The sequence below is a fragment of the Balearica regulorum genome, chromosome 3, assembly GCF_011004875.1.
Source record: "Balearica regulorum gibbericeps isolate bBalReg1 chromosome 3, bBalReg1.pri, whole genome shotgun sequence".
NCBI lineage: Eukaryota > Metazoa > Chordata > Aves > Gruiformes > Gruidae > Balearica > Balearica regulorum.
In genome coordinates, this window is record NC_046186.1 from 45705296 (window position 1) to 45717359 (window position 12064).

Here is a 12064-nt window from a genome sequence, read left to right on the forward strand (position 1 = left end):
CCGCTGGAAGCAATAGTTATTTATTACATATTCTGTTTCTTACCCTCTCCTCTATTATAGGAAGTGAAAGATCAATGAAAGGTTCTTTTACTGTTGAAATCTTGAAGAAAAAGAGAAAATGCATATTAAATGCAAAGAACATTATATGAGTTTAGCATATAGCTCCTCTTGTTTAATCAAATTGTTACCAGAAACTATACAAAAAGCTAATTAGTTACAAGATGTATCAAACTACAATGAAGAACTTCACACAGACTTTTTTTGGTTTTTAATTTATTTTAAGTTAGCTCTGATTTTCTTGCTAACACTGCACAAAATTTCACCACAGAGACATAAAGGCAAGGCCATTCATCTGGGCACGAACTGGACCCAGAAGCAGTGTGGTGCTCAGTTCCTCTGAGCTCCAGAGAGATTTTCAGGTCCTGTGGGCTGTCTAGATGGTACAATTCTGCAAAAAGCTAACTTTCAGAGTTTCCTGATCCTGGACACTTGTCTATGTAGGCATTTGACCTCGTATACTGTTAAGCAGCAAGGACTGGTTAATGACAGTTAGATGACAGTTTCTAACCTGATGCTCTCAGAAAAGATTAAGGCAGGCTTACTGGTTACAGCCAAAAGCTTTATTAGAATTTTTCACACCATAACATGTTCTAGTAATTGTTAGAATAAACCAAATTACTGGGGAAAAGGGGATTGAAAAAAACCCCAACCTTCTTTTCTGTACTAAAGTTTTATTTTGCCATCTGTAAGCCATATAAAAATCTAAGCTGAAACTGGAAATACCTGGCAAAGCATACCTAAAGACATTCTCTCTCAGCACTTCCTATCTGTCTTTATGACTAGACCATCTCATCCAAGCCTGTTCCTCAAGCTCTCTCCCTTGCCATTCTCAAATTCCTTCCAAAACTGACTTATTTTACCTCTGGAAAGACTGTGAAAAACAAGACCTTAAAAAAAAAAAAAAATCATGTTGTACATATAAGTTACCGAACACAGGCATGCCCTCAATTACTGTCAGCGTTGCCCTTCTCTTATATTTGTGCCTCTATCTTCCACCTGCAACGTTAGATATGGACTGTAGGCTTACGTCTACCTGTCATGCGAGAGACTCAGCATGGTTTAGGTTCCAGGAAAGCAATAAATGAGATAAAAAGCTATTGTAACTATGGTGACTGACTGCCTGATGAGCGATGTTCAAATGGGTTCCTCTAAAGAGTGAGTCGGCATGAGCAAACTTCAGTCAAAAATGTCTTTGCCAGTGCAGGCAAAGGAAAGCGAATGCTAAACTCTTCCTACAACTAGCAAATTCCCAAGTCCTCTGCAGGCAGAATATAAGGATCCAGCAAAAATAAATGATATTCGCAAAATACATACAACCTCTATTTTTTTATATAGTCAAAGTTCTTCATTGATACTAGTTGCACATTGAAGTGTAATCTGCACATCACACACAGGGAAGTTTACCTGGCACTGCAAAGCTGTGATTAATTATTCAGACTGATTGATTTACTTAATCTCTATAATATGAAATATAATGTTTTAGAGTAAACACAAATGTAACATTCAATTAGAGAAGTCATGCAAATAAGATTTTTCTCTTCCAAAGTTAAAGAAAATTATAAGGATCATGGAAAGCATTTATGATGAAATGTCAGTAATATTAATTATGAAAGGAATATGCTCATTAGAGTTATTACATTAATTATAAAAAATACTTCAAGGAAAAAAAAGTAATTTTAGCATTTCCCCACTCATACTAATGCAAGGTAAGTAATTTCCAATTTTCAGGTATATCCCAGAATAGCAGGCAGGAGGATTTATGTTCTAAGTTTGATAGGTCTTTTAAAAATATCAAATAAAATTGGGGCGTAACACAGTTGATTACAGAATTTGGAACCTCCAGCCTTAAGTTAGATGTAAAATCAAGCCCAGTACTTGAATCCTTTTTGAATTCAAAGGATCCCTCTTCTTAGGTTTGGGAGGATAATGCTTTAAAGAAGGAATAAATAATTCTTAAATGAGAAACTTTCAATAAAGTCTTGTTTTTACAGACAAACAAACAAGTATAAAATTGGCAATACAATTTTATACTTTCAAGACAACGTAATCAAACCAGAATGTGATCTATTCCACATCAAACCAAATTCCAGAATACCTACATTTTCACATTCCTCACACATGACAGTGCTAGTCAATTCACCAACAAAGATCCTATCTATGAAGTTCATCTTCACACCCTCTCTTCCATATGCTGAAAAAACATTGCCTTTTTTAAATGTGAAAAATAACAGATCCAATGCCACACTATAAGTATAACACAATTCTTTCTACAATTTATTGTGAAAGCACAATTTTAAACACATTCAAAATGTTTTGAACGCAATACAATAACTAACACATCATATACTATATTATCTCAACATTTAAAAACATTTTAGTGATACGGTCCCCTTTTATCCATCCCCACCTACAGTAACAATAATAGTACTGTATCTCTCAAGAGGAAGTCTTTTAAAAAAGATCTCAGTTTTCTTTTGAATACATAATATTGCATTGCCTTAATATAGACAGTAGGGTAGCAGACAGGTTGTCATCCTTTCTAAATGGTTTTTGAAGCAATAAAACTCTAAAAAATGAGGCAAAACCCTGCTCTAATACATCTCTATGCCTTAACTGTTGCAGATTTGGGAAAGGTGACTTTCAAAACAGCTTAATCATTACTAAGACTTTAATTAAAACAAACCCCCCAAAATTAGAATTTTTGCATAAAGACACAAAAAGATAAAATTTAATTAAAACCCTTTTGTTTTGAAAAAAACATCTCTTTGTTTGAAACAGCTTCCTATCTTGGCTTTCTAATCATATTTATCAGTGAACTGACAGAAAACAGTTTTATTTATGGTAAGTGGCCTCTCTGAGTGATACAATCATTGCAGCTATATAATAAACCTGAAGATGCAAAAAACTATTTTAGAAAACAAAATTATATTCTACCTATCATTACAAGAGGCATCATATTAAGACAGGGGAAGGCTTTATCCTGGATACAAAGATGCAAGTCAGTACATACTAAGCTCTCTATATGTTAGATACGCGCTAGGTGGCACTAGAATAATACGTAATAAAAGTCTTGTAACTGGTTACAGTACTTTGAGATTGCCGTTTGCAAGTTAGTTTTGAAGAAAATGGTATTTAAAAACTTAGGCATTTTTAAAAGTATTCAATAAAGAGTTGCCTACCTTTGACTTTTCTTCTAGTTTCTTCATCTGCTGTCTTAGTAGTTGGATTATTAAATGCTTTTAAGATACCAGTTTGTATGCGCTGTAATTAAAAAGAAAAAAACAAAACATCGTGAGAGTACTTTAAGTGTAAACATTCTGAAAATTATTAATATATGCTTAGATTTTATCTACTCTTATTTCCATAAAATAAGCATAATTTAGTATTTTAAAATGACTGTTGTTATTCACTAAGCATCAAAGCTACATGAGCTTAACTTTTAGTAGGTAACCATCCAAAAATTCCCTCCCCATAAAAAGGGAGCTGTCGTAGAGCACTCAAGAAGTTCTCAAGAAACTGTAAGATTTTTTAGTCAACAAATACTTTCCTTTTCTTCCACTGTTGGAGTGGTGAGATGCTGAAGAAAAATGGACTATTACTGATTGACTAGGATACAGAATACTGCAAGGCAGCTAAGTATCTTTCAATAGCCAGACTTCAATGCCTGTGTTTGGGCAGTGCTTTTACTACTTCTGTTTATTTTCTAACACTCCATGTTTCAAAGTTACGTTAGAAAACCTTAGGAGAGATACAAAACTTTTCATGAATCCATATAAGTGTCATCAACATGTGATCAAAAAAAAATCCTGAAGACTACATTTTTGAAAGAAGAATCAGAAGCAAATTCATACAGGCGAGCTGTAGCTGCACCTCAAAACAGGGGGTGCTTCTCTCCCTGTCCCCCCCCTATGTCTCAGCTGCCCTGGGCTAAGGAGATGCCGTATTGCCGAGAGGGAAGCCGCAGGCTGCATCAGGTCCTCAGCCAGGGAACGCTGCAGCGTGCATGACCTGTGTTTCCCTTTTGCTTTGCTCCCTGATCCACAGACTCTAGTAACGCGTATGACTCACTCATGTCAGCGTGCAAATGACATTTACAGTGACATGTGTCACTGAAGTCACACTTAAAGCGAAGTCCATTCTAGAGACAAATGGTGACACCAAACCTTCTGGAAGTAACTCAAACCCTGTGTCCTAACAGGAAAAGAATAATAAGTAACTCTTGTTTGCAGGCAGCAAATAACACTTTCAAACCATCTATTACAAAAGTGTTACGAGGACAGACAGAGTCCGAGGTTGGGTTTCCAGTTCAGGCACCCATCAGACCAAGTCACACTCTTACCTTATGAGCATGTGACCTGGCTTGTGAATTAACTCCCCCTGCCCCGAGCTCAGCTTTGTTCATCTTAAAGCCAACAATATACTAAAAGGACTAATCAATAGGTAATTCATGAAGTTGAGCACCATAAATGGGTTTAGGGCCATAAGCAAGCCTTTTGTTGGGATTAGTGCGTTGAACCATTTATTTAGGTCAAAGAAAGACATAGTCTTTGAATGGACAGGGTGCTGCGGACAATGGCAGCAGACATTAATCAATTAGCAGCAGGGTTCAGCCACTTCAGGCCCCGGTGTGAAACCATCTCCGGCCCACATTGCTGGAAACAGCAGACGCTATGTCATCTTTATTGCAGTATCAACAAGCTTTTATCTTCAAAAATCCACTTGTGCACATACGCACTTTCTAACTTTTTCTAACGTGGATAGGAAAAAGTTCAACACTGGTGTCGGAAAGCCTTATTATGAGGTACAAAACCAGGGAGAAGAGGCAAAAGTAGAAGGCCATTTTTTGTTAGTTCCTGTAAGCAGTGCCATGTTATGTATCGTATCTATTTCCCATCAAAACTCTTAGGGTTTAAAAATAATTAACGGCCACATTCAGCTCTCTGGCAGGCGGATGGCAAAGCAGGCGGCTGCCCTTTCAGCACGGCTGTTCCCTCTTCCGAGAGTAAAGTTTAAAAGTGGGGTGAAAGAGAAAGGTTGGTGGCTGTAACCCCTGCTCCAGGACCTTGGTGGCGGACGCGTTGGTGCAGGCAGGCTGTGCCCGGCCGGTGCCCGGGTGGTGGGGAGGCCACGGGGGCAGCTGCCAGGCTCCCGCCACATGTAGAGATGCTCCTGCCTGCGGCCGGCCAGCACGGCGGCCGGCGCTCACCACGGGCCTGATGCTCGCCGTTCATCACGCCATCTACAGACCCAAAACAGGGGATAATTAAAAAAAAAATAAAAGAAAATAAAAAAAATAATAAAAAGACCGAGAGCTTTTAGGAGTCCAGTCGCTGTCGGAGCAGCCGGAGGTGATAAAGACGTGTTTGCAGTCATGCACCATTAGGGCAGCGGAGGGGTGTAAGTGCAGGGCAGGGTGTGACCAACCTCTCCCTGCCCGGTGACGGGGCGGCACTAACACTCTGCTGCCCGAAAGGTCACTTATAATTCTCGCCATCCGCCATTAGTCTGTTGTGGTAGCTACTGTAGCTGTTACTGCTCTCTAATAAGAAGTGATTCAAAAAGCAAATACAAACACAGGTTATGATAATGATAGCACATTCACTGCTGAAACAGGAGACTGACTTGAGGGGAAAGTGCAATCACTCACTGGAGAAGCCACTTAGTTGTTGTAATACTCCTATTTTTGGTGAATCCTCATTTGTGAGGCAAATACAGTTTCCACCTTTTATTACATGACAATCAGCAAACAAAATAATAAAGTTTCCCTCTACTGCAAAAACATGACGACTGTTGTTTAACAAAGGTCAGCTGCTTCTGCTGCGTGCCCTGTTCAACACCAAATTTGTAAGTGTGACAATGTCAAGGTTTAGCTGTTTCTCCCTGTAGTTCAGTTCTGCTTATGATCAAGTGTACTGCTGACAAGACCAATATATACTAATATTCTGGTAGGATGGGGATTCGTTCAGTGCTACTCTGGTGCCAGGAACTGGGCTCAGACACAGCTTTACGTCTCATCTCCAAGATAATTCAGCTCAGGATCATGAAGTTCATCACATTACTAAATGAGAGGGAAGAGGAAGTATGCTGGTCAGTACGAGATTTACGGCCCTCCTTTCCACGAGACTTAAAAAACACTATTTACCAAAATATCATCTGAAAAGAAGGGTCCAAGACCAAGTCAGGAGATGAAATCTGATATGGTCAAAATAGTCTGAGCAAGAAAACACACGCCTCCTTGTATTCAACAATGCAGGAGGCAAGAAATGTGAGAAAAACCACACAGGTAACAGGTTATATACTTAGCATATTTGGATGTAGATTTTAAATAATGAAAAGCAGCACCTTATTTATAAAACAAGCAGTTCTTCACACTTTCAAGAGATAGAAGAAACTTCGCAATATTTTCTTTTTGTCCTCATTTTTTCACTTAAATAGATTTCAATGAAAATGATGGGCAGGCCCACAGCTAGGAGCTGCAAATCTCTGTCCCAAAGCTTTTCCCTAAGATGCACTTTGTCAGCTACATCAGAGGTTCTACTTTATTGACCACTCAGAAGTCCTTTTCTTGTCCTTTTATTTTTTTTAAAAAGGCAAACAATTCAGATTCCTAAAGTTATCATGATCTACTTACCGTACTCTTTCTGAAACTCAAACTTTTATTCAAATCAGCAGTTTTAACATATCAACATGAACATAAATAAATCCTCTTTCAAAAAAGTCATTATTTTTCTCAAGACAACAAAACCAGCCACTGCTACTCCATTAAGTATATATTTAAAACATGGCGAACATGAAGAACATTGAAGCAATGTAGTTTACCATACAGTCAAATAAGTTCTTTAAAAACACGCACAAAGACGTTACCTTTGTTTCTTCAATCCTCATTGCATCCAACAGATAGTGCAGAAGCTCCTGGCTGTCCTGCTGCTGGAACCCCTTAAATCGAGGAGCCCTACAAAAGAAGTGGTAAGGAATTTAAATTTACATTGGGAGGTTCTTAATGAGACAGTTGTGAGGTTCTTAACAATAAGTGTCTACATCAGACTGTTGGTGGATGCCGGGGTACAAATAAGTGTAATCCCAGCTGGACCTGGGGCTTTAGGAAGCTCCTAGCAAGGTTCTAATTACACCAAGAAGGCTGCCCTTTCATCTAGGTAGCATTTTGACCCTATTGGGGATGGCCTGACTAAAATACAGCTGTGTGAGTAGAGTTTCATTCATGCTAGCAGCGCTTTGCTCACAGACTACACCAGCACTTCTGTATCATCAAACAGTCCCAATGTCACGGAGGAGAGAGAAAGGAGATTTTCAAAGTACTTAACCTCCCCTGCTCACTCACCCTCAACGTTCATAAAACAGTTCATATAGAGTAAAACAGAAACAGCACTGGAGTCTGAAATGAAAAAAGATGATCTTGAAACGGAAGGGAAGTTACAAGGTTGTGCATCAAAAAACCAAAAGTTGTGGGTCAAAATCCAAATGAGAATTTCTTGACTTCTTAAACAAAAGCATGTAAAACCATCTCGTCCAAATGGCTCCACAGTCAATCAATGCAGTAATCCGCAGCTTACTGAACTGAGCGAACAGCCAATGAGTAAGATGGTAAATACACTAAAAATAAGTAGCATCACATAAGCACAGGGATTTCAAATGCTATTAAGAAAACATAAGAGAAAACTGTAATAATATGATATCCTGATATATGTAATTTACATTGTATTCAATTAGTCTTTTATTTATGCTAAATTTCTTCAATTAATATTACAGATATTGGAGATAAATGCTATAAACATAGGATTTCCATTCTAAGAGTATTGCTAATGAGAAAAGCCAGGGTTTGGGGTGGGGGTTTTTGGTAGGCACAGTTAATCACTCTTCCATTATCAGGTAAGAGTTACTCCTATACTTGCTTCACAGAAGTTTTAAAAGGACTTGTTACCATTGTGAATTATCGACACATGCCATATCCACATCCAGACTCCTGTTCTACAGTCTAACAGACTGCAATACTTCACATCTGAAATTCCTAATAAAACATGCAGTATTACCAGAAGCAAACAAAATGGAAAGAGCCAAATAGTGATGAGACAATCTCTTCGCAGTTATTTTAATTCAGACAATACATCTGAATCCAGATTCCCAAAACTATCAGGTCTGCAAAAGCAGGTAATAAATCGGCTACGTATAATCTGATTCTCTTCTCCAAAGCTGGTTATGGGAGTTGTATACCCAACCAGTTTTGAGAACACACCAAAAAAAAAAAAAATCTGAGATGAGAGAGGTTGAAGTTTCACAAGTCTTCTGCATGGATTCAAAGAAACCTTCCTGACTCACCCAACAACCGAGTATATCAAGTATATCAAGTATTTTGCTCCCACTGCATATTGAATACAAAAACATTACAAATTTTAGCTTTTTTGCAATTTCTGACTGCACCAAAACAAGTTATCTGGCCAGCTCAGGGAAGATCATAAAGTGTCGACACTGTCACTGTGATTTAATATCACTACATTTCCTATGACCAGGATCTTACTTTACTAATCTGAATAGCCAGCATTAAAAAGAAAATTCTGATGCAATGCTCTTTTCTCACCCTAATCAGGTTTAGAAGATGGGGGATAGCGTGGTCCGTCCCATCCAAACTTTATAACCCTTGGTAAAATTTTTAAAGCCTGATTTCCGCGCCACATCTGTAAGCACGGGTGGCAGATACACCAGCCCCAAGCCCACCAGAATCAGTTCCTGCAGGGGCAGGAAATCCTCCGTGGGGATTTCCCTGGTCATTCCCAAAACGGTGGCAAGCAGCGTCTTGGGCTGAGTGCATGAAGTGGCCTGCAGGAGAAAGCCAGGAGGCTGCAGCTCTCCAGCCGTCCTGTGATTTTGCTCATGAGGTGAGTGATAAGCACTTCTGGTATAACCGTGCGCCACAGCCGTCCTTTTTACAATAAAGTTGAATGAAGAAGGGGTTTTTTGTTTTGCTTTGGTTTTGAGATCCCCAGTGAGCTAAAAAGCATTAGAACTGCGACTGAAAAAAGATCCTGCTTCTGCATAAATACTATCAGTACCTTTTGGATGTGTGATACTGAATGACTGTCTGAAATTCCCAGATTACAAGCCCACCTTCTAGAATAATATACACTGGCTACTCAGGTTAAACAGAGATCTAAGTCACCAAAGACTGCAACAGCTTCTTTTTAAAAAAAAAAAAAAAAATAAAAATCTGTGTACTTCCAAACTTTTCATCTCTAGAAACCAGAGGTCTTGAAGGAAAGGGTCCACATGCCTTGGAAAATACACATCTGGTGTCGCCCTTGTCCTCTCAGGCTGTGCTGTCCTTCAAGCTGTCCTCCTCCGTGGTGTCTGGCCACAGCACCAGCAGAGACGAGCCAGCTTGCAAGTCAGCCCAAGGACACAGAAGGGACCTGGCACTGGCTGAGTTTGTACCGTTAGCGCTTTACCACGCAGGACAAATGACAACCAAAGGCTCTATGGGAAAGGCAATTCTTGTAAAAAGGCCACCAGCAGCATCCGCATGACCCTCATAACCTAGAAGAGGAAAAACCTCTGTTTCAGGCTAAGCTCCCACTTACACCAGTGATGTTTTAGTCAACTGCACAGGGGTAACGTTGCATCTGTTCACGAGACAGCCATTCAGTAGTCTCAATTACTGCTATTCAGAAACTGTAGATTCCTTTTTTTTTTTACTACTCACAGCATCTAAATATACTTTAAATATCCTATTTTGCAGGCATAGCTTACATAGAAATTACAAAATACACTGATGAATATGTGGATAGATCCTTAAGCTGTTATCCTTACCAAGACAACCATAGCTAGAAGGCTTCTCATAAACAATTTGGATCTCCAGCTTCTCGCAATCCCAAATGAGACTGCATAAATACTCACTACTAACATATCTCTATTCACATTAACTATAACTTACTGGCCAAACCATACCTGTCTTTCCAGGCAAGTTACCCTTTAGATCTTTAATTACAGTCTTAGACGAATTTATCTAAAACGGGATTTGAAAGGGTGGGGGTTTTTTTGCATTTCCAGTAATGCCACCACATGGCAGCTGTGATTCTTGCTGCACACTGGAAAGAGCACATGCAGGCATGACCATGTGCACCCCTTCCAAAATCTGGCAGAGACAACCGGCTGAGCAGAGCTCAAACAGGAATTTTATCAAACTGTCAGAGCAGCCAGAAAAACCAACTACTCGGTTACTCAATTCTGTTAAACGTATGTTGAGCCAATTTTCATTTTCAGCCTCAGATTGCCTGCTCTCGCTAACCAGGGCATGGAGCTGTAAATACGTATCAGTATTTTCTCAAGGCACAATAATCTTATTTGCCTGGCCACGTTCTTTCAGCTGTCCTAGTGCTCCTCAAGGTGAGGTTTCTTTCCCATTCATACACTAAAAGCTGCTCAGGTTTGCCTCAGAAATTTCTGCTCACGGACAGGAGGAATTAAAGGCAATCGGAAAATGCGTCAGACGTAAAACATGCCTACAACAGCAAAACTTAAAGCTGGGCAGGACGTTGAGATGCCAAGTTAGGGCGCAGCAGCCCTGGGCTACTGGCAGTACAGTGATACATGGGTCTCCGTCTTAAACTGCTCGCTGGAGGCACTTGGGGACGTAACTGGAGAAGGATCTAAGCTGACGAGGCATCTAAGGTCAGCGCCTAAAATTAAGTGGAATAAATCCGGACCTGCATATGCAAAACAACATCTTCACATTTACAAATATACTTTCACATTTGTATTTCGTACCTACTTTTTGGCGCAAAGTTGACAATATCCCTAGTTAAAAATGATTTAATGATGCTGCTCCACTATGAGGCTTACTATAAAATCTGGAATCAGCAAATGCCAGGTGATTTTTTTAAGAATTCTTTTTAAAGTCTTTTTTTTTTTTTTGCATGTGCAGATAACCTAAAAAATTATTTTCAAATTTAAAAAAAATTAATTCAAACTGTGAATACTCCTCTTAGAAATTAAATATTTTGGCTTAATATTATTAAAATGCAATTTCTTACTTCTGTTAAGATCAAATATTTCCAATTAATTTTATTATTAATACATTCTGAAAAGCACTGAACCTTTATTTTGGATCCAATAAAACACTCAATATACAATAAAAAAATAAATAACATATGTACCTGCATGGACATGTTTACATGCATGCACAGTTTCACTTTTCAATTTGCTAAAACAGTTTTCTCACTGTTTCTTTCATTGAATGGCCAGGAATCTGAAATAATCTTTTTTTTTTTTTAACTCAGATGCCAAAATCAGTTCAACTCTGAGAAACCTAGTTCATTAGCCACAGTATTATCACTAGTTTTATTTATGAGAAATTTCTTGTTTTCCTGAGACAGTGAGAATCAATGGGTAAGATTCAGCCTATCTCCTCGAATAAATGCACATTGATAGCTCCAGTGTACAGCCAGAAAATATTTGCATTTACATAACCTGGATCCTGGTATTAATAGGAATTTTGATATTTATACAGATATACAGAAGCAGGGCCACTGCAAGAGACATTACAGTAAAAGGAAAGAAAAATGAATAATTACTTGACAAAGAAGGAGGCAGAAACTCCATCACTGTTAACGGAGGGTTTTCTCATTGTAGGCACACCTCAGGGAGCTAGATTTTCCATGCAAATCAGAACAAAGCCCCACACATACCTTCCAGTACTGTTTATGGTTTGCAGTGTAACCTTTTGCTGACTGATGAACACACAATAATCATTTCAGATTAAAATTAAAATAGTTTACCTCTGTGTTCTGCACAGTTTTATTAGCTGAAATGGAAGGGTGGAAAAATGAACTCAGCCATGGCAGTTTTTTGTTTCTCTTTCATTTTACTAGTGCATAGTGCATCCACGAGGACAAGATTATTTAAGCTTCTCTGTGCTTGTATTAAACCCTCTTCCAACCTCCCATAAATTTACATGCTTGAATTTTAATGCAAATGAGGACAATGGGAATGTAAC

At 38.7% G+C, this 12064-nt stretch overlaps 1 protein-coding gene across 4 annotated transcripts in view; it reads right to left on the bottom strand.

Moving 5' to 3' along the window:
- Positions 1–12064, bottom strand: part of USP45 (ubiquitin specific peptidase 45) — a 59705-nt gene that overhangs the window by 10335 nt on the left and 37306 nt on the right. For 2 of the 4 annotated variants that reach the window (XM_075747780.1, XM_075747782.1), the window contains exons 9-11: positions 6925–7012; positions 3240–3321; positions 44–100 (exon numbers count right to left, since the gene is read on the bottom strand). In XM_075747780.1, the coding sequence (XP_075603895.1) occupies positions 44–100; positions 3240–3266 (84 nt within the window). In that variant the 5' untranslated portion in view covers positions 3267–3321; positions 6925–7012. Of the gene's footprint in view, positions 1–43; positions 101–2159; positions 2252–3239; positions 3322–5122; positions 5245–6924; positions 7013–12064 lie in introns of those variants that run through there. The other 2 variants (XM_075747779.1, XM_075747781.1) reach the window with 2 other exon arrangements.